This window comes from Oncorhynchus masou, chromosome 27, assembly GCF_036934945.1.
Source record: "Oncorhynchus masou masou isolate Uvic2021 chromosome 27, UVic_Omas_1.1, whole genome shotgun sequence".
Taxonomy (NCBI): domain Eukaryota; kingdom Metazoa; phylum Chordata; class Actinopteri; order Salmoniformes; family Salmonidae; genus Oncorhynchus; species Oncorhynchus masou.
In genome coordinates, this window is record NC_088238.1 from 14,959,463 (window position 1) to 14,982,887 (window position 23,425).

The 23,425-nt window shown below is 42.6% G+C and overlaps 1 protein-coding gene and 1 long non-coding RNA gene across 2 annotated transcripts; one reads left to right on the top strand and one right to left on the bottom strand.

Annotated features, from left to right (window-relative positions):
- Positions 1-1,549: 1,549 nt before the first annotated feature.
- On the bottom strand, positions 1,550-22,501 carry LOC135515660 (N-acylneuraminate cytidylyltransferase-like). Its single transcript, XM_064939329.1, has 8 exons — positions 22,182-22,501; positions 18,524-18,666; positions 17,476-17,631; positions 14,652-14,782; positions 14,187-14,281; positions 13,398-13,635; positions 10,527-10,692; positions 1,550-2,069 (listed from the first exon to the last, which is right to left on the bottom strand). The coding sequence occupies exons 1-8, from the start codon at positions 22,400-22,402 to the stop codon at positions 1,855-1,857; spliced, it is 1,365 nt and encodes a 454-aa protein (XP_064795401.1). The 5' UTR covers positions 22,403-22,501; the 3' UTR covers positions 1,550-1,854.
- On the top strand, positions 2,038-4,849 carry LOC135515661 (uncharacterized). The gene is made up of 2 exons (XR_010451837.1): positions 2,038-2,103; positions 3,780-4,849. It is a non-coding gene; the product is annotated as an uncharacterized LOC135515661 (long non-coding RNA).
- Positions 22,502-23,425: the final 924 nt, after the last annotated feature.

Here is a 23,425-nt window from a genome sequence, read left to right on the forward strand (position 1 = left end):
CAAACTGCAGGAAAATACAGTACAATAGTAAACAATAAAACCAACAAGAACGTCAAAGCAACTCAAACCAATGTCCTACTTCATTCTAAGACAGATAAAGAACATACATTAAAAAACAATCAAAATCTGTTTAAAGACCTCATATATACTGAGTATATAAAACCCCTTACCCTCAATTTGTCAGGACATGGACTCTACAAGGAGTCAAAGGCGTTCCACAGGGGTGCTGGCCCAGTTTGACTCTAATGCTTCCTACAGTTGTGTTCATGGACCATTCTTGATACACACAGTACATGGTTGAGTGTGAAAAACCCAGCAGCGTTGCAGTTCTCAATACAAACCAGTCCTCTTGGCAGCTACTACCAGAGCCTGTTCAAGGGCATGTAAATATTTTATCTTACCCATTCACCCTCTGAAAGGCACACACACACAATCCATGTCCAAGGCTTAAACACTTTTGAACCTATTTCTTCCCTTTCATCTACACTGATGGATTTAACAAGTGACATCAATAAGAGACTGACCAGGTGAAAGCTATGATCCATGTCAAAGAGAGAGCAGGTGTTCATAATGTTTTGTACACTCAGTGTATATACTTCATTTCATTAAAACTAAGACAATTAGAAAGTAATGACTGTATTTGTCAACACAACCTGTAGTAATATAAAAACCCAAACTACACTGACCTGACAACCTGTAAAAACATTTCAGTCTGAGCTAAGTGCATGAAAGTGAGTAAATATGCTTCTTTCTAGAACGCCAGAGAAAGTAGAGAGATGTCGATAACCTGTATTGTCACTTTGCCTAATGTTTGGCCCAGGCATGAGTTCAGAGGCTTTGTCTGATTGATAGAATGCAGTTTACAATACAATATCCTGAGTGTCAGTCTGTTACTGCTTTCTTGTCAACTCCTTTTTTTACATGACAATGAATGACAAGGGGATGTTCTCAATTGCATATTCCTCGAGTCCTCGTCTCCTTCTCAAAAACCATTGAAGGAGAGGGTCAGAGGGAAGAGAAGGAAACAGGGAGAGTGGGTGCGAGGAGTATGCAATTGAGAATGCAACTCTTCCAGTTTACATGTGACGTTTAGAATGAGTGTTTTTTGGCTGAAAATTATTATTCTGGATTAAAAAAACACTCCAGGTCATGAATGTCTAAAACTAGATAGAAAGGATGTAGAAATTATAATGGACCTATATATTTATACACATTATAATGGACCTATACATTTATATACATTATAATGGACCTATATATTTATATACATTATAATGGACCTATATATTTATATACATTATAATGGACCTATATATTTATATACATTATAATGGTTCTATATATTTATATACATTATAATGGACCTATATATTTATATACATTATAATGGTTCTATATATTTATATACATTATAATGGACCTATATATTTATATACATTATAATGGACTTTAAAATATCTGCACTTTTTCTGGCCCAGAAATTGATTTGGACAAACAAATCGATCCACAAAAAATCTGTTTGGCCCTCAAGCAAAAAAGTTTGCCCATTCCTGCTTTAGAACACATTCTACAGTTCAGAATGGATCTCTGTGACTTTAGAACACATTCTAGAGTTTAGAATGGAAATCTGTGACTTTAGAACACATTCTAGAGTTTAGAATGGATCTCTGTGACTTTAGAACACATTCTAGAGTTTAGAATGTATTTCTGTGACTTTAGAACACATTCTAGAGTTTAGAATGGATCTCTGTGACTTTAGAACACATTCTATAGTTTAGAATGGATCTCTGTGACTTTAGAACACATTCTAGAGTTTAGAATGGATCTCTGTGACTTTAGAACAAATTCTAGAGTTTAGAATGTATTTCTGTGGATGCGGTCCTGTTCCATCTGAGACTTGGCCTTCTTCTTGAGCAGCAGGATGTGTTCAGAAAACTCCCTCACAGCCCCCAGGCCTGCAGCACTGTGGCAGGAGTATTTAGCAGCGTTGATCGCCACCACTGGGGCGTCCCGGGGTACTGCACTCAGCCCAGCCAGGTTCAGACAGTCAACATCTGGTGCATCATTACCTGTAGGAGGGAGAGATGGAGGGATGAAATGGAGGTGTGAGATTCATTTGTATTTTATTTTAAATCTATTTAAGTGTCCATACGGTGGTTATGGAAGTATTTTAAGAATGAGCTGATCTTGGACTACAGGAAAAGGCGGGCCAAACAGGCCCCCATTAAGAAGATTTAGCATGGGTCCCCAGATCCTCAAAAAGTTCTACAGCTGCACCATCGAGAGCATTGTGACCGGTTAATCACCGCCTGGTATGGCACCTGCTCGGCATCTGAACATAAAGAGCTACAGAGGGTAGTGCGTACGGCCCAGTACATGACTGGGCCCAAGCTTCCTGCCATCCAGGACCTATATACTAGAGGAAAGAGGAATGGCCAAAAAATTGCCAATGACTCCAGTTACCCAAGTCATAGACTGTTCTCTCTGCTACCGCACTGCAAGTGGTACCGGAGCGCCAAGTCTAGGACCAAAAGGCTCCTTAACAGCTTCCACCCCAAAGCAATAAGACTGATGAACAATTAATCTATTTACATTGACACCCCAAACAACATCAATACTGATACAGGGAACACACAGGGAAGTAGACAGAAATAGGGAAGGCAATCAACAAATGAAAGGAGTCCAGGTGAGTCCAATGATGCGCTGCTGCGTGTGATGGTGACCGGTGGTGAAGCGCAGGTGTGTGTAACGATGGTGACAGGTGTGCAAAATGAAGGCAGTCTGGCGCCCGAGAGGGAGAGCAGGCAAGTTATTTAATCAGTGAAGAACTTACAATCACTTCCTGGCAAGAGATAACGGAGGGATGAGAGGAGAGAGATGAAGGGTTGAGAAGAGAGAGAAATGACCACTGTTGCCAGGTTTTGTTTCACAAGTGTCATTTCGCAATTAATTTGTCTACTTTCAACTTTTTATTTTTTGATAACCTGATTGGAATACATTTTATTTAGGAGGAATAGGCCTGAGTTCTAGAGACCTACAGAGCTGCGTTGTGTGGATGTCACGCTTCTCAGTAACAGAGGGGGGGGGGGGGGTCGGCGGGTGGGGGACAGTACTTATCGAAGGTAAATCTGAACCACTTTCAGTTCAACTCTTTTATGCCTGAATGTACGCAAAAATTAAGAGAATTCAATGTTTAGACTTCATAAAAATATTGATATTGCATTTACCCATGAATCTCATTTGCGAGTAGGGAATATTCATCGCTTACAGGATAAGGTGTATAACGTTGCTGCTTCGACTAGTGGAGCCTCTAAGTCCAAAGGCGTTGTTATTTTGATTAAAACAAATATAACTTTATTTATCGAAAAGACTAGCAAGGATACTTCAGGCCGCTTAGCTTCCATTTACACGTCTATGGCAAGAAAGTAGCATTTGTGTCTATCTATGCACCCGCTGTTTATGAGGACAGCTTTTTCCCTGGGCTTACCAAAGAATTGTTATCACTTCAGAGTATGAATTGGTCATAGGGGCAGATATGAATGCAGCTTTTGATCTCAACCTTGATAGATCCACACATTAGTGTGGATGACTAAAGCATCACTAGTGTTGAATGGAATGATGGAACATCTCAGTATCTCTGTGTGGCGAGTTCAGAATCCGGGCATCAAAGGTTATACCTGTTCTTCTGCATATCACAAATCATACTCTAGAATTGATTGTTTTCTATTCTCTAAGTATGTGTGTCATGCCAATATACATATTGCCTGCGATGCTTTCAGATCATGATCCCCTGGTTACCCAAGTGGATGTGAGCTTTAAGGTAAATAAAACAAAACGTTGGCATTTTAATATGACCCTTCTTCAAAACTAATTGTTTGTGGCTGAATTTCAATTTGCATTTTTAGAAAAAACACAAGGACTCTAGAGGACCCCAGGTTTACATGGATGGCTACTACAGGGTTTATCACAGACTTTACATCTGACCTCAATAAAGCCAGGAATCACAGAATCAAGTTATTGGAGAAAACATTTAAAATCACTTCAACAAAACCTGAAAAGGAATTACTCAAAAATGTCAGCAATGATTTGAGGGTTTTTAAACTGGACCTGAATGGTTTATTAAGGAGGAGAGCAGAGTTCATCATGCATAGAGTGAGGCAGAACTATCATTTTAAAGGGAGCAAACCAAGCAGGCTTCTAGCATTAACATTCAAACAAAGTGAATCTTGTACTTCTATAAAATCTATTCATTCCCTGTTGTTACGGATACAGTTATCCTGTGTGTGTGTTTCTTTTCTCTCCTTCTCCCCTCACAGGTGAAAATCATCACCCCCAATCAGTCAACAATCAATCATCAATCAGAAGACACACCTCCTCCTATTTCCTAACCTATCACAGTTCCTTCCCCATGGTTTAAAAACCCCATCATTTGTTTGTTCTAGAGCTCAATCTCTCTGTAAATGCCATGTCTGTAGGTCTCTGTGTTTCACTCTCGCTTTGTGTCTTAACCTCTCTTTTGTTTAAGCACCTCATAGCACTTTGTCATCACCTGTGAGTATTGTTTTTGGTTATGGTGTTTGTTTGTTGCTGATGGGAAAAGGGGGAAACCAAGACAAGTCGCCCATGGGCATACACTACCCGTAGGTGAACTTTGTTAAATACACTAGTTAGAACTGGGCGGACCACCCACTGTATTTTTGGTTAGTTAGTTAGCTGTTGTTAAAGTAGGCTAGTCTAGCTTAGGGGTGTTTTTCAATACTTATTGTTTCTTTCCTTGGGTCCAGCTCAGCCCCTTTTCCTGCTCCCCCCATTACCGTGTGTTTATAAATAAACCTGGAGTTTGACGGTAGATTTCTGTTGTCGTGGTTATTTCGTTCACACTTACTTTGTCACAATAATAATTTGCATGAGTTATGTTACGGGTCTCATTACCATCCCCCTAGACTGTCGGGCCAGAAGGGATTCGTAACACCTGTTTAAAGGCTTACCTTCTGACCCACAGGAAAGGAATGCAACATTTCAGTCTTTTTACCAGGAGTTCTATACATCTTCTATCCAGGTTGAACCAGACAAATGCAGTTTTTAGATCATCTTGATTTGCTCGTATTGGAGGAGAAGCGATCTGCGGATCTGGGCCGACCCATCTCATTAGAGGAACTGGAGTCAGCACTGAAAGGTGCTAAAAAGGGGAAATCACCTGAGCTGTTATTACAATACACCTGTCCCGGATGGCATTCCACCTGAGCTGTTACTACAATACACCTGTCCCGGATGGCATTCCACCTGAGCTGTTACTACACCACACCTGTCCCGGATGGCATTCCACCTGAGCTGTTACTACAATACACCTGTCCCGGATGGCATTCCACCTGAGCTGTTACTACACCACACCTGTCCCGGATGGCATTCCACCTGAGCTGTTACTACAATACACCTGTCCCGGATGGCATTCCACCTGAGCTGTTACTACAATACACCTGTCCCGGATGGCATTCCACCTGAGCTGTTACTACACCACACCTGTCCCGGATGGCATTCCACCTGAGCTGTTACTACAATACACCTGTCCCGGATGGCATTCCACCTGAGCTGTTACTACAATACACCTGTCCCGGATGGCATTCCACCTGAGCTGTTACTACAATACACCTGTCCCGGATGGCATTCCACCTGAGCTGTTACTACAATACACCTGTCCCGGATGGCATTCCACCTGAGCTGTTACTACAAATCACCTGTCCCGGATGGCATTCCACCTGAGCTGTTACTACAAATCACCTGTCCCGGATGGCATTCCACCTGAGCTGTTACTACAATACACCTGTCCCGGATGGCATTCCACCTGAGCTGTTACTACAATACACCTGTCCCGGATGGCATTCCACCTGAGCTGTTACTACAATACACCTGTCCCGGATGGCATTCCACCTGAGCTGTTACTACAATACACCTGTCCCGGATGGCATTCCACCTGAGCTGTTAGTACAATGTCCCGGATGGCATTCCACCTGAGCTGTTACTACAAATCACCTGTCCCGGATGGCATTCCACCTGAGCTGTTACTACAAATCACCTGTCCCGGATGGCATTCCACCTGAGCTGTTACTACAAATCACCTGTCCCGGATGGCATTCCACCTGAGCTGTTACTACAATACACCTGTCCCGGATGGCATTCCACCTGAGCTGTTACTACAATACACCTGTCCCGGATGGCATTCCACCTGAGCTGTTACTACAATACACCTGTCCCGGATGGCATTCCACCTGAGCTGTTACTACAATACACCTGTCCCGGATGGCATTCCACCTGAGCTGTTACTACAATACACCTGTCCCGGATGGCATTCCACCTGAGCTGTTACTACAATACACCTGTCCCGGATGGCATTCCACCTGAGCTGTTACTACAACACACCTGTCCCGGATGGCATTCCACCTGAACTGTTACTACAACCCACCTGTCCCGGATGGCATTCACCTGAGCTGTTACTGTTACCAAATTACCTGTCCCGGATGGCATTCCACCTGAGCTGTGGCATTCTACAAATTACCACCTGTCCCGGATGGCATTCCACCTGAGCTACAAACCACCTGATGGCATTCCACCTGAGCTGTTACTACAAACCACCTGTCGCGGACCACCTGAGCTGTTACCCACCTGGATGGGATTCCACCTGAGCTGTTGATACAACACACCTGTCCCGGATGGCATTCCACCTGAGCTGTTATTACAAACACCCGGATGGCATTCCACCTGAGCTGTTACTACAAATCACCTGTCCCGGATGGCATTCCACCTGAGCTGTTACTACACCTGGCCCGGATGGCATTCCACCTGAGCTGTTACTCCAAATCACCTGGCCCAGATGGCATTCCACCTGAGCTGTTACTACAAATTACCTGTCCCGGATGGCATTCCACCTGAGCTGTTATTACAAACACCCGGATGGCATTCCACCTGAGCTGTTACTACAAATCACCTGTCCCGGATGGCATTCCACCTGAGCTGTTACCACCTGGATGGCATTCCACCTGAGCTGTTACCACCTGACCTGCTGTTACTACAAATCACCTGGCCCGATGGCATCACCTGAGCTGTTACCCACCTGATGGCATTCCACCTGAGCTGTTACTACAAATCACCTGTCCCGGATGGCATTCCACCTGAGCTGTTACTTCAAATCACCTGGCCCGGATGGCATTCCACCTGAGCTGTTACTATCAAATCACCTGGCCCGGATGGCATTCCACCTGATGGCTTCCACCTTACTACAAATCACCTGTCCCGGATGGCATTCCACCTGAGCTTGTCCCGGCATTCCACCTGATGGCATGGCCACCTGAGCTGTTACTTCAAATCACCTGAGCTGTTACTACAAATCACCTGGCCCGGATGGCATTCCACCTGAGCTGTTACTACAAATCACCTGTCCCGGATGGCATTCCACCTGAGCTGTTACTACAAATCACCTGGCCCGGATGGCATTCCACCTGAGCTGTTACTACAAATCACCTGTCCCGGATGGCATTCCACCTGAACTGTTACTACATTTTGGAGGAATTTTAGGACCAGTATTATTGGAGTAAATCCATTAGGCCATCGACAGGTTTTTTTTCATGAGCATATTAACTCTGCATTAATCTCTCTACTGCCAAGGAAAGGGAACGATCACACAGACTGTGCAAATTATCATCCGATATATTTCATTAATTCGGACCAAAAATTGTATTGAAAAGTATTAAAAGTATTTGGATAAGTTGATTCACATGGACCAGTCAGGTTTTGTGAAAGGTCTCCTTGCAGCTGACAATGTCAGACGATGAATGCATGTAATACATGAAGCACAACAGCTGGACACGCCGTGTGCTGTGCTGTCTCTAGATGCTGAGAAGGCTTTGACAGGCTCGATTGGCAGTACTTGTTGGCTGTTTTGGAGAAATTTGGTTTGGGAAAGAATTTTATTGATATGGTTTGTGTGTTATATACTAACACTGTTGCTATGGTTTCTACTAATGGCGTACACTCAAGTCCATTCCCTATTTTTCAGGGATGTAGACAAGGAGATGGCCTATCCCCTACGTTATTCATTTAGTCGCTAGAGCCTTTAGCACAACATCTAAGGCAGAATGTGGTGGGGCTTCTCCTATACTGATTACATCCTCCTCTCATACCATATCACTATATGCAGATGATATTCTCTATCAAAAATTCAATCTCCTCTTTATTATCCACATTTGAAGAATTCAAATTGCTGTCCGGGTATGAAATAAATTGGACAAAATCAGCATTAATGTTACTGAATGAAGCGGACAAAAAAGTTTCACTTCCCTCAACAATTCCTATGAAAACACAGCTCATGTATTTGGGTATTAGTATACAAACATCTCTGCATGGTCTGGTGAAGTTTAATTATGACAAGATGAACGAGAAGGAAGGAAGGAAGTTGAACAGGATTTAACAGTTTGGGAGAAGTTATCTGCTTCTTTACAAACTAGGGCAGCTTCCATAAAGATGAATGTGTTTCTCCGTATTAGTTTCCTGAGCATGATGATCCCACTCCCTCCACCTGTAGGATATTGGGGAAGGATTGATAAACATATACGTAAATACCATTGGAATGGCAAACATCCAAAGATTAGGTTTGAGGTGTAACAATGACAGAAGTGTCATGGTGGACTTGCATTACCAAATGTTTGTATTTACCACCAGTCTCTCCAGTTACGCCCACTTAGATCATGGGTTGATCAGTCTACATCAGTCTCTCCAGTCACGCCCACTTAGATCATGGGTTGATCAGTCTACATCAGTCTCTCCAGTCACGCCCACTTAGATCATGGGTTGATCAGTCTACATCAGTCTCTCCAGTTACGCCCACTTAGATCATGGGTTGATCAGTCTACATCAGTCTCTCCAGTTACGCCCACTTAGATCATGGGTTGATCAGTCTACATCAGTCTCTCCAGTTACGCCCACTTAGATCATGGGTTGATCAGTCTACATCAGTCTCTCCAGTTACGCCCACTTAGATCATGGGTTGATCAGTCTACATCAGTCTTTCCAGTTACGCCCACTTAGATCATGGGTTGATCAGTCTACATCAGTCTTTCCAGTTACGCCCACTTAGATCATGGGTTTATCAGTCTACATCAGTCTCTCCAGTTACGCCCACTTAGATCATGGTTTGATCAGTCTACATCAGTCTCTTGGAGAACTATTGAGAAAGAACTGGTTTCACCTACTATATTGCAAGATGAGTTATTCTCTGGTATATCTAATAAGAAATGCATGTTGTATTTTGGTCCGATCATTTCTAATACAATAGAGAATTTTAGGAAGGTTGAGATGGGCGTAGATGGTAACTGGAAATGGCATCTCCTATGGAATAACAAGGCTATTACCTCTGGTAATAAACCGTTGGAGTCTAGAGCCTGGTCTGCAAAAGGGGTCACTGTTGTGTCATCGGCAAACTTAATGATGGTGTTGGAGTCGTGCCTGGCGGCCTCCGACCGCAAGGCTCTACTAGTGTGTACAGCCCAGTACATCACTGGGGCCAAGCTTCCTGCCATCCAGGACCTCTATTTTTTATTGTACCTTTATTTAACTAGGCAAGTCAGTTAAGAACAAATTCTCATTTTCAATGACGGCCTAGCAACAGTGGGTTGTTCGGGGGAAGAACGACAGATTTGGACCTTGTCAGTTCGGGGATTCAATCTTGCAACCTTTCAGTTACAAGTCCAACGCTCTAACCACTAGGCTACCAATACCACTAGGCCCCAATATACCAGGTGGTGTCAGAGGAAGGCCCTAAACATTGTCAAAGACCCCAGCCACCCTAGTCATAGACTGTTCTCTCTGCTACCGCATGGCAAGCGGTACCGGAGTGCCAACTCTAGGTCCAAGAGGCTTCTGAACAGCTTCTACCCCCAAGCCATAAGACTCCTGAACATCTAATCAAATGGCTACCCAGACTATTTGCATTGCCCCCCTCTCTTTTACACTGCTGCTACTCTCTGATATTATCTATGCATAGTCACTTTAATATCTACCTACATCTATATATCACCTCGACTAACCAGTGTTCCTGCACATTGACTCTGTTCCGTTACCCCCTGTATATAGCCTCGCTATTGTTATTTTACTGCTGCTCTTTAAGTATTTGTTACTTTTATTTATTGTTCTTACTTTTATTTATTATAACTGCATAGTTGGTTAAGGGCTTGTATGTAATAATTTCACTGTAAGGTTACACCTGTTGTATTCAGCGCATGTGACAAAATAACATTTGATTTGATTTCCATCTCAGAAGGGCTCCAAATAAATACCTTCATACGTTTTGATTGACATGAACGCACAAGTATTACTCAAAATAGAATGTTAAGATTCCACTATATTACAAACTGTACTATAAAACTAAAATGAATTAGTAATAGTGGTACTATTTGTAGTAGTAGCAGTTGTAGCAGTAGTAGTAGTAGTAGTAGTAGTAGCAGTAAATTGTTAAATGAAAAGAACAGTGAGTTTACCCATATAGGCAACCTCCTTCCAGTCCAGATCCCTGTCGTCCATCATGGCTTTGACCTCACCCTGGATGTCCTTGCCCAGCTGCCTGACCTCGCAGCCTGTCCTCTGGGATAGATTGTCAGCCAGGGCCTTGGTCAGGAGGTCCTCACTGGATGAGATCAGGATCACCTGGAGGAGACAGAAAAAAACTAAATGTCTATGCTCTGTGTTTTGAATGTGAGCTCTGTTTGGTATGGGAGCTCTGTTTTGTATGGAAGCTCTGTTTTGTATGGAAGCTCTGTTTTGTATGGAAGCTCTGTTCTGTATGGAAGCTCTGTTCTGTATGGAAGCTCTGTTCTATGTATTGTACAGACTGAGTGTAAGGAGGAAATATCAGTTCATATTCAGTATAGAGTGATTAACACAATGTTTAACATACAGTATTTAGAGTTCTGTAATACAAATCATTCCCAGTGTTCTGTTTGTGACATTGAAGGTGCAGGTTGATGGTCACGAGACTTGATAGTGAATGTTATGGATTATTGTCTTATCTGTTGATAGTGATTGACACCAGACTGGATGTACAAGGTCTGAGGACACACTGATTATTCACTGTTGTATTGTATTGACATTGTGTGTGAACTCGGTTGATTCTGTAGCAGCTGGACAAGTCACGGCCTTTTGTTTTGTCTTCCTACAAGCCTCTGGGCTGGTGTTTACAGAACATTTGGTGCTGTCTGATTAGGATATAAAGGGTCTGTCTCCAAGAGGCTGGTGTTTACAGAACATTTGGTGCTGTCTGATTAGGATATAAAGGGTCTGTCTCCAAGAGGCTGGTGTTTACAGAACATTTGGTGTGCTGTCTGATTACAGAACATTTGGTGCTGTCTGATATAAAAAGGGTCTGTCTCCAAGAGGCTGGTGTTTACAGAACATTTGGTGCTGTCTGATTAGGATATAAAGGGCCTGTCTCCAAGAGGCTGGTGTTTACAGAACATTTGGTGCTGTCTGATTAGGATATAAAGGGTCTGTCTCCAAGAGGCTGGTGTTTACAGAACATTTGGTGCTGTCTGATTAGGATATAAAGGGTCTGTCTCCAAGAGGCTGGTGTTTTACAGAACATTTGGTGCTGTCTGATTAGGATATAAAGGGCCTGTCTCCAAGAGGGGTGTTTACAGAACATTTGGTGCTGTCTGATTAGGATATAAAGGGTCTGTCTCCAAGAGGCTGGTGTTTACAGAACATTTGGTGCTGTCTGATTAGGATATAAAGGGTCTGTCTCCAAGAGGCTGGTGTTTACAGAACATTTGGTGCTGTCTGATTAGGATATAAAGGGTCTGTCTCCAAGAGGCTGGTGTTTACAGAACATTTGGTGCTGTCTGATTAGGATATAAAGGGTCTGTCTCCAAGAGTCTGGTGTTTACAGAACATTTGGTGCTGTCTGATTAGGATATAAAGGGTCTGTCTCCAAGAGGCTGGTGTTTACAGAACATTTGGTGCTGTCTGATTAGGATATAAAGGGTCTGTCTCCAAGAGTCTGGTGTTTACAGAACATTTGGTGCTGTCTGACTAGTATATAAAGGGTCTGTCTCCCTGTTGCAACTTGTAATACACCAGAATGATTTTTGATTGACTGCTCTCCTTTTTGTTCACCTGGATATTCATATTACAACATAGACATTACAATATAGACAATACAACATAGACATTACAACATAGACATTACAACAATTATCATAGTAACAGTAACAAACGTGATTGAGAGAAAACAGTAGGTCAGCATTTGAAAGGAACAATTACATTTCAGTATGTACAGTATCTGTACCTCCACCCTCTCTCTGCAGTGTGTGTGTTCTATATGTTCTGTATCTGTACCTCCACTCCCTCTCTCTGCAGTGTGTGTTCTATATGTTCTATATGTACAGTATCTGTACCTCCACCCCCTCTCTCTGCAGTGTGTGTGTTCTATATGTTCAGTATCTGTACCTCCACTCCCTCTCTCTGCAGTGTGTGTGTTCTATATGTTCTATATGTACAGTATCTGTACCTCCACTCCCTCTCTCTGCAGTGTGTGTGTGTTCTATATGTTCTATCTGTACCTCCACTCCCTCTCTCTGCAGTGTGTGTGTTCTATATGTTCTGTATCTGTACCTCCACTCCCTCTCTCTGCAGTGTGTGTGTTCTATATGTTCTATATGTATAGTATCTGTACCTCCACTCCCTCTCTCTGCAGTGTGTGTGTGTTCTATATGTACAGTATCTGTACCTCCACTCCCTCTCTCTGCAGTGTGTGTGTTCTATATGTTCTGTATCTGTACCTCCACTCCCTCTCTCTGCAGTGTGTGTGTTCTATATGTTCTATATGTACAGTATCTGTACCTCCACCCCCTCTCTCTGCAGTGTGTGTGTTCTATATGTTCTGTATCTGTACCTCCACCCCCTCTCTCTGCAGTGTGTGTGTTCTATATGTTCTGTATCTGTACCTCCACTCCCTCTCTCTGCAGTGTGTGTGTTCTATATGTTCTGTATCTGTACCTCCACCCCCTCTCTCTGCAGTGTGTGTGTTCTACATGTATCTGTACCTCCACCCCCTCTCTCTGCAGTGTGTGTGTTCTACATGTTCTGTATCTGTACCTCCACTCCCTCTCTCTGCAGTGTGTGTGTTCTATATGTTCTGTATCTGTACCTCCACTCCCTCTCTCTGCAGTGTGTGTGTTCTACATGTTCTGTATCTGTACCTCCACTCCCTCTCTCTGCAGTGTGTGTGTTCTATATGTTCTGTATCTGTACCTCCACCCCCTCTCTCTGCAGTGTGTGTGTTCTACATGTTCTGTATCTGTACCTCCACTCCCTCTCTCTGCAGTGTGTGTGTTCTATATGTTCTGTATCTGTACCTCCACCCCCTCTCTCTGCAGTGTGTGTGTTCTATATGTTCTGTATATCTGTACCTCCACCCCTAGTGTGTGTTCTCTATGTTCTCTGGTGTTGACTGAGACCATCTCCTCTCCAGAGACAGAGATGAGACCATCTCCTCTCCAGAGACAGAGATGAGGACCGTCAGTCAGACAGCCGGAGACGTTACACAGCAGCAGACGCACCACCTCAGGCTTGTCCAGGCCAAAGTAACCAAACCTGGACAGGAACAACACACACAGAGAAATACATTTGGACAACCACTCCCTGTGTTACAGCATTGTTCATTGTGTTGCTTTACCACAAAATCTAATTATATTTAAAGTGCATTCAAATAAACACTTTCAGAGAGACAGACAGACAGACAGAGACAGAGAGAGAGCAGAGACAGAGACAGAGACAGAGAGAGAGACAGAGACAGAGACAGAGAGAGCGAGAGACAGAGACAGAGAGAGCGAGACAGAGAGAGACAGAGAGAGACAGAGACAGACAGAGAGAGACAGAGAGAGACAGAGACAGAGAGAGAGAGAGAGAGAGAGACAGACAGACAGAGAGAGAGACAGAGAGACAGACAGACACAGAGAGACAGACACAGAGAGAGACAGACAGAGAGAGAGAGAGACAGACACAGAGAGAGACAGAGACAGACAGAGACAGAGACAGACAGAGAGAGACAGAGAGAGAGAGAGACAGACAGAGAGAGGTGGTTCGGAGTGAATGACTTCAACAGAGAGTGAACTTGAAATTCTAGGTCAGTGATTTCAGACTACCTCAGTACTCTCTGTTCTGCCACAGGCCAGTCGATATCCACATCAATATCCACACTGTACTCTGGCAGCATCTCATAGTAAGCCCACTTCCCCCCCTGAGAAAGACAACACAAAGGGCATTTCTATTAGCATTCAAAACACCAGTTAACAATAGAATATCTAGTCGTATCACAGATCAGTCCATCTCTCAGTGTGTATGTTGTTTCTAGTCAGGCTCACATCCACTGAATGAATAAACGTTATTGATCCCCTGAGGTGAATAGGGTTCACCACCAGCAGCAGACATACACATCAGGGCCTGTATTCATAAAGCATCTGAGTAGGGCTGCTGATCTAGGATCAGGTCCTCCCTGTCCATATAGACGTATTCATAATGATTGGAAAAAGAAAACTGATCCTAGACCAGCACTCCTATCCTGAAACGCTTTGTGACTATGGGCCCTGATGGGGTATAGTGCCAGTTACCTGCAGGCCTCTCTCTATCGTCGCTCTGGTATAAATGTAGAAAGATCCGTTCTCACACAGCTCTCCATCCCAGTCCTGTCTCCGGGGCCTGTTACACGGGTCTAAGTTCAGAGGCTGGGTGGCTACACTACCTGAACAGGAGAGAGAACACATAGTCAATGTTATATGTTATAACTAGAAACCAGACTACTTCCTGGTCAGGAGAAAAACTCATTTGTCTAAACACCCCTATTGTGATACACAGTGATTAGTGATGGATGGAGTTACTTCAATGTAATGTGCTTGTGAAAGATACTATACTTACAGTTGAAGTCGGAAGTTTACATAAACCTCAGCCAAATACATTTAAACTCAGTTTTTCACAATTCCTGACATTTAATCCTAGTAAAAATTCACTGTTTTAGGTTAGTTAGGATCACCACTTTATTTTAAGAATGTGAAATGTCAGAACAATAGTAGAGAGAATTATTTATTTCAGCTTTAATTTCTTTCATCACATTCCCAGTGGCACAGAAGTTTACATACACTCAATTAGTATCTGGTAGCATTGCCTTTAAATGGTTTAACTTGGGTCAAACGTTTCAGGTAGCCTTCCACAAGCTTCCCACAATAATTTGGGTGAATATTGGCCCATTCCTCCTGACAGAGCTGGTGTAACTGAGTCAGGTTTGTAGGCCTCCTTGCTCGCACAAGCTTTTTCAGTTCTGCCCACAAATTTTCTATGGGATTGAGGTCAGGGCTTTGTGGTGGCCACTCCAATACCTTGACTTTGTTGTCCTTAAGCCATTTTGCCACAACTTTGGAAGTATGCTTGGGGTCATTGTCCATTTGGAAGACCCATTTACGGCCAAGCTTTAACTTCCTGAATGATGTCTTGAGATGTTGCTTCAATATATCCAAATAATTTTCCTCCCTCATGAAGCCATCTATTTTGTGAAGTGCACCAGTCCCTCCTGCAGCAAAGCAACCCCCACAACATGATGCTGCCACCCCCGTGCTTCACGGTTGGGATGGTGTTCTTCGGCTTGTAAGCCTCCCCCTTTTTCCTCCAAACATAACGATGGTCATTATGGCCAAACAGTTCTATTTTTGTTTCATCAGACCAGAGGACATTTCTCCAAAAAAATACGAGCTTTGTCCCCATGTGCAGTTGCAAACCATAGTCTGGCTTTTGGTGGTTTTGGAGCAGTGGCTTCTTCCTTTCTGAGCCTTTCAGCTTATGTCAATATAGGACTTGTTTTACTGTGGATACAGATACTTTTGTACCTGTTTCCTCCAGCATCTTCATACGGTCCTTTGCTGTTGTTCTGGGATTGATTTGTACTTTTCGCACCATAGTACGTTCATCTCTAGGAGACAGAACGCGTCTCCTTCCTATGCGGTATGACGGCAGAGTGGTCCCATGGTGTTTATACTTGCGCACTATTGTTTGTACAGATGAACATGGTACCTTCAGGCATTTTGGAAATTGCTCCCAAGAATGAACCAGACTTGTGGAGGTCTACAACTTCTTTTCTGAGGTCATGGCTGATTTCTTTAGATTTTCCCATGATGTCAAGCAAAGAGGCACTGAGTTTGAAGGAAGGCCTTGAAATACATCCACAGGTACATCTCCAACTGACTCAAATGATGTCAATTAGCAGAAGCTTCTAAAGCCATGACATCATTTTCTGGAGTTTTACAAGCTGTTTAAAGGCACAGTCAACTTAGTGTATGTAAACTTCTGACCTAGTGGAATTGTGATAGATTAATTCACTCTGTGTGTAAACAATTGTTGGAAAAATTACTTGCCAAAACTATAGTTTATTAACAAGAAATTTGTGGAGTGGTTGAAAAACGAGTTTTAATGACTCCAACCTAAGTGTATGTAAACTTCCGACTTCAACTGTACATATGTCACGGCCGTCGAAAGAGGTGAACCAAAGTGCAGCGTGGTGCGCGTAAATGTTCCTTTTTATTTAAAATGTCAACCAACAAAACAACTGTGACGCTTACAGGGCTATGTTGCCTCTAACAAAGTTAACTACCCACACTGAAAGGAGGGGAAAAGGGCTACCTAAGTATCATTCCCAATCAGAGACAACAATAGACAGCTGTCCCTGATTGAGAACCATACCCGGCCAAAACATAGAAATAAAGAAACATAGAAAACAAAACATTGAATGCACACCCCACATTACACCCTGACCTAACCAAATAGAGAAATAAAATGGCTCTCTAAGGTCAGGGCGTGACAACATGTTAGTCATTTAGCAGATGCTCTTATAAACACAATCCATTATCATTTAGCATTAGCATCTTACATCAAGATATGATGTGTAGCTGTTTTCAAACACTAAACATCTAGGGCAGTAGAGTTTTTCCTGGCTCTGGTCACATGGTCAGGACAAACTCCTGACCCTACTTATAAAGTGAGGGACAGTTTTTCCTCAGGCACAGTGTAGTGGAGAATGTTATATGCTGTACACATTGTGTTCTTTCTCAAGGTTGGTCTGTTCTGTAAACTGTCTGACAAGGAGAATTGTTGTTTTGTGTTATTAAGTTGCGATGTGCTTATGGTTTGTTCACAGGGTGTGAGTCAAGCAGAAGAGGACCTAGATACAAGATAATAACCTCCCTCACTCTCCCACCCTGATACTCATTCCTTGTATCTGTGTCTGCTTAGTCGTGCTGAGGAGACTTGTTTGTGCCGCGGTATAAAGGACAAGTGAAGGGACTGACCCTCAGATGTCCTGACAGACATGAACATTAAGTTGGTTGGAACCTCTCCAGTTAACTGATAATAAGTGTAAGGTCCTAAACATAACACATGGCTGTCCTGTACCTCCTTTCTTCACCTCCTGCCAGCGGAAGTGGTGTCGTCGGACCACGGAGAAGACGGACGTGAAGCCCTGCTTGGTGATCATCTCCAGGGCCTCCTTCAGGTGGAAGGGGTGCAGGCAGGGAGACGTGGCCTGGATGTGACAGATCACCTCCACCTCTGGAGGAGGACAACACAACAGATATTTGATTTATCCATTATTTAATCAGGTAGCCACCTATGATATGACACATGAATACATCTACATGGTTACTGTTGACATCTGTGTCTATGGAGTAGGTCCCACTTCATTTGGATAGCACCCTATTCATGGGTTGTCTATAGCCGCTCTCACACTATCAACAATCTACCACCTGAAACTCTTAATACCAGGCGTGCTTCTACATCTGCATTGCTTAGTCTTTTGGGTTTTAGGCTGGATTTCTGGACAAGCACTTTGTGACTTCTGCTGACTAAAAAAGGGCTTTATAAAGAAATGTGATTGATTGATTGATTGATTGATATGCAACACTTTTCTAGGGTTGGGATTAGGGTTATGTTATTAGAAGTTGAATTAAAAGAAAACAGCATATGAGCATTATCATGTGAGCAACTGTGCAGGGGGCACAATAACTGTCACTGATTGGCTGGAGAGGGATGAGTCAGACCACACACCTGGTTTCCCAGACTGGTGTTCTCAGGTTCTGATTAAAAATCAGGAAGGAAAAACAGCAGCAGGCTCTGCGGCCCTGAAGGTCGTATGTTTCAAGTGTCTCAGAGTTGGAGTGCTGATTTAGCACATAGATCACAACAAATAAGACTACATGGACAGGGGGGACCTGATCCCAGGTCAGTATTCCTATTCTGAGATGCTTGATGCATGCCGTCCCAGAGCCTTAGCCAAGCAAGCTTGATTCCTCACGCCTCCCTACTTGGCTCCTTCTCAAAGCACATTGGAGCAGAAGATCTGAGTTTCCTCCACTCAGATCTCCTCCTCTAATGCATTTTGAGAAGGAGGCAAGGAGAGAGGACATGAGGAATCAAGGAAATACACTTGACATTCACCCCCTACCTGGGTTTAATCGGGCGAATTCCTGGATGGTGTCAAGAGAGCTGGAGGAGTCTTTGGACACCTCTGGGCTCCTGCGGTGAACCTGAGCTCCCCATGCCTTGGCTACCTTCTCAATGTCATCATGGTCAGTTGATACCCACACACTGGGAGAAAGAACGGAACAAGTTGATTCCTCAGGCTTTGTAACAAGTAGGCTGCATCAGTGCAATCCAGTCTTGTGTGGCCAAGCCCAAACCAGGGGTTCATTCAGAGACTGTACACTAACTTTCAGACAAACAAAATAAGAATCTGACATGGCTATACATACATACATATTTATACAACAAACAGTTACTAACGTATAGTTATGACCAGGAGTTAAATTAGGTTTCTTCCCAGTATGGAACCTACTATGTGTGAACATACGTGTACTAAAACAATGCATGGGCCTAACAGGACCGGTTCTGGACGTTCTGCTGCCCTTGGCAAGACAAAAACAATGGCCACTATCCCCCTAACCTAGAATAGTGTAATGCAGGGGTTGGCAATAGGTTTGGCCTTAGGCCAGTTTTTTTCTCAGCTAATAGTTGTAGAACAGAACATTATAGAGGTCCCATTCATAATTAAACTACAAATTAAACACATTTTAACACATCTGGTTACTAGGCTATATAATGTCAATAACATATCCTAATATTTTCAATCTGATTACACTGCTAAAATCACTAATGTCTCTATTAAATTATTTGGTTATTTTCCTTTGTGCCTTGATTGGGGTAAAACAGCTTGCAATCAAGACAAAATGTCACTCAGAAAAAGTTTCAAAAGAAAGGTGGAAATGCAAATGGAGGTGTCAGGGAAGAATGGACAGAGGAATAGGTTTTCTTACCATATTTCTCCTATATCAAACCAGAGTGTAATGTGTGCAACGAAACGGTTACTGTTTGCAAATCATTAAATATTAGACATTATGAATCTAAGCATGGTAGTTTCAAAAGTTACCTTTCCACCCAGACAGAGGCTCGACGAAGTAGAAAAATGTACCCTTTAACTGCTGGCTACTCATCCGTTGCTTAACTCAACAACATAATTGCTTCCCTAAAAGCTGCCTGGGTTTAAACATATACTATTTTCAGAAAGTGAAAAGCTCAATTAATAGGGATAGATTAGCCAAGTATCATTGTTTTGGGGCAGAATAATGTGAGGTGTTAGGTTTTGTTGGATGTGCGTCTTGGTCAGTTTAGTTCGGGAAATGCCGTCCTGGTCAAAACACCGCTCTAGGTGTGCCGGTGTTGTACCGAAAATCTCCCCTCTGACAGAATTCTCCCCCCCTGCGACCTACTTGCTAGTTGAGATTTTTGCTCTTCACCCCGTTGTCAGTTTAGCCTACATTTCACTGACTTTAGTAGCAGAAATCATTTGTCTGCAGTTTATTTTGTATTAGTCTATAAATAAATCTCTTTGTCAAAATTCGTCATCTCTCCCATGTCTTATTCTACTAGTATTTTTTCAAGTGTAAGGATAATAATTCAGCCATAGTTGTTCTGAAATGTTTATTGCTTGCCAACATTTTACTCTCTCTATGTTTAATATAACACACATACATTCATTATTAATTGTGTTTGCCTATCCTGATTTGAAGTTTATTCTATAGAAAGTATTTGACTCTGATGTGTACCACAGAAAGTATTTGACTCTGATGTGTACCACAGAAAGTATTTGACTCTGATGTGTACCACAGAAAGTATTTGACTCTGTGTACCACAGAAAGTATTTGACTCTGTGTACCACAGAAAGTATTTGACTCTGATGTGTACCACAGAAAGTATTTGACTCTGATGTGTACCACAGAATGTATTTGACTCTGATGTGTACCACAGAATGTATTTGACTCTGATGTGTACCACAGAATGTATTTGACTCTGATGTGTACCACAGAATGTATTTGACTCTGATGTGTACCACAGAATGTATTTGACTCTGATGTGTACCACAGAATGTATTTGACTCTGATGTGTACCACAGAATGTATTTGACTCTGATGTGTACCACAGAATGTATTTGACTCTGATGTGTACCACAGAATGTATTTGACTCTGATGTGTACCACAGAATGTATTTGACTCTGATGTGTACCACAGAATGTATTTGACTCTGATGTGTACCACAGAATGTATTTGACTCTGATGTGTACCACAGAATGTATTTGACTCTGATGTGTGCCACAGAAAGTATTTGACTCTGATGTGTACCACAGAATGTATTTGACTCTGATGTGTACCACAGAATGTATTTGACTCTGATGTGTACCACAGAATGTATTTGACTCTGATGTGTACCACAGAAAGTATTTGACTCTGATGTGTACCACAGAATGTATTTGACTCTGATGTGTACCACAGAATGTATTTGACTCTGATGTGTACCACAGAATGTATTTGACTCTGATGTGTACCACAGAATGTATTTGACTCTGATGTGTACCACAGAATGTATTTGACTCTGATGTGTACCACAGAATGTATTTGACTCTGATGTGTACCACAGAATGTATTTGACTCTGATGTGTACCACAGAATGTATTTGACTCTGATGTGTACCACAGAATGTATTTGACTCTGATGTGTACCACAGAAAGTATTTGACTCTGATGTGTACCACAGAAAGTATTTGACTCTGATGTGTACCACAGAAAGTATTTGACTCTGATGTGTACCACAGAAAGTATTTGACTCTGATGTGTACCACAGAAAGTATTTGACTCTGATGTGTACCACAGAATGTATTTGACTCTGATGTGTACCACAGAAAGTATTTGACTCTGATGTGTACCACAGAAAGTATTTGACTCTGATGTGTACCACAGAAAGTATTTGACTCTGATGTGTACCACAGAAAGTATTTGACTCTGATGTGTACCACAGAAAGTATTTGACTCTGATGTGTACCACAGAAAGTATTTGACTCTGATGTGTACCACAGAAAGTATTTGACTCTGATGTGTACCACAGAAAGTATTTGACTCTGATGTGTACCACAGAAAGTATTTGACTCTGATGTGTACCACAGAAAGTATTTGACTCTGATGTGTACCACAGAAAGTATTTGACTCCAGCCACAAAAGTAATGACATTAGAGGGGTGGGGGGATCCTGACAGGGGGAGATTTTCGGCACAACACCCGCTGTGGGTCCTAATCATATAGTTCTACTTAGAATCCCTATTAATTCAATAACATCTCTGTGGGCCTAGTCAAAAAGATTTGTCATTTGACTTTTAAAATGTATTACCTTTTATTGTGGCATAAACACAACCAGTCATGATGTTTTCATCTGATTGTCAAACAATTATATTCAAATGACTCCTTTACAAGGCTACCTGCGCACGTTCATCCACCCGCAACATATTTCCATCCTCCAAACAGTGGTGAATGGAAAGAGAGACATCTGTTACACCAAACACCAACAAGTGTATTGACATTTGGCAAGTCTTAGTGTACTTTCTCCCCTGGTTATGACAGGTGCATCATAGGCAGCATCGACTATCACTAATAAACCATATTTACATGCATTTGGTGCAGCTAACTAACGTTACTATTAACAAAGGAGTCAGAGCAAGTCCATATACAGTAGCCAGATTAGAAATACATTTGACCAAAATGTTAACTGAATTAACGTTACCTGTCAAACTGTTTGGAGTCCACTGCAGCTCTCAGAACCCATCCGATGAGGGGGACACCGGAGAGAACTTTGATGTTCTTCAGGGGGATCCCCTTACTGCCTCCCCTCGCCAGGATCAGGGCTGCGATGTGTCTCTTCTCACCGCTGTCTTTAATAACCTTTGCTTTTCTGTCTCTCACATCTTCGATGCCTGACAGCGTACGTTTGTTTGCAGCAGCCATTGAAAGGATCAATAGCCGGGTGGGCAGGCAATAGTCTTGTAGCGGTAGCGATGGATAGCAGTCGTCTGAAGTATCTAGCACCTTGCTTTCTAACTCACTGTAACTAGCTAGCTACGTACTTAGTTTACATGACCTACTACGGCTTAAACTGTGTGAAGGAAATCCTACAAATGTTACATGTGCACAGTAAAAAAAAAAGGCGTAGACCTGCTAGCTTTACTCGGAGGTAATTTCAACAACGATTCATTTTGATGCCATAGTAACAATTTCAGTTGAACTATTTACTGAATTTACTCTGGTAACGGGTTAACTGGCAAAGTCAAGAAAACGATGATCGCGCTTCAATGAGGGGATTCGATTATCTGATCCGGGTATCCCGGGTCGGAGGAGTTATAGCGGGTAAAACGTGATTGCATTCATTTTGGAACCGGGCTACCTCCCGGGCGTGAGCCAGGTTCAAATGCCGTGTTCATGTGCCAGTCGGAACTATGAAACTCTGAAATGTCCGACTTGCAAAATGGTTGAACGTGGCAGGTGTAAAACTACAACCAGTAGCAAGTCGGAAATGTCAGAGTTTCCTTGTTCCGATTAGTATGTGAATGCGGCAAAATCCGCTCAAAACCAGTGACAGGCTAGATAAAGCACGTGGGGGAATGAGGAGGATTCTGTGTTTTCACATGCAAAAAGTCATTGCTTTTTTATTAAAAATACATTTGAAAAATGCTTTATCTGCCTTCCCAATGAAAACTGGTTCGAAAATTGGAACATATATTTTATGGAAAAGAGATGTATGTTTCTGGAAGATGCATCATGCTACCTTGTTGACATGCCTTTGATGTGCATTTGAATCCCAAACCATGCCCTCCCCCGACCAACTCTCTCAGTGGGCACTCCACTGTCACGTGTTGCTGACTAAACTCCCAGAGAGTGACTCGGGGATCAATAGAGTACCACAGTATGAGTAATAATACCTATAAAACCTAGCGGTCAAACAAGGAAACGGTTCCAATGGTTTTTCTCCCA

Bases quoted from the DNA above. Each gene is read 5' to 3' on its own strand.
- LOC135515660 (XM_064939329.1), bottom strand. From the start codon at position 22,402: ATGGCTGCTGCAAACAAACGTACGCTGTCAGGCATCGAAGATGTGAGA. The intron at 14,783-17,475 runs GTACAGGACAGC...TCTCCTGTTCAG, and splicing joins GCAGGAGGTGAAGAAAGGAG to GTAGTGTAGCCACCCAGCCT. The intron at 14,282-14,651 runs GTAACTGGCACT...TGTCTTTCTCAG, and splicing joins CGATAGAGAGAGGCCTGCAG to GGGGGGAAGTGGGCTTACTA.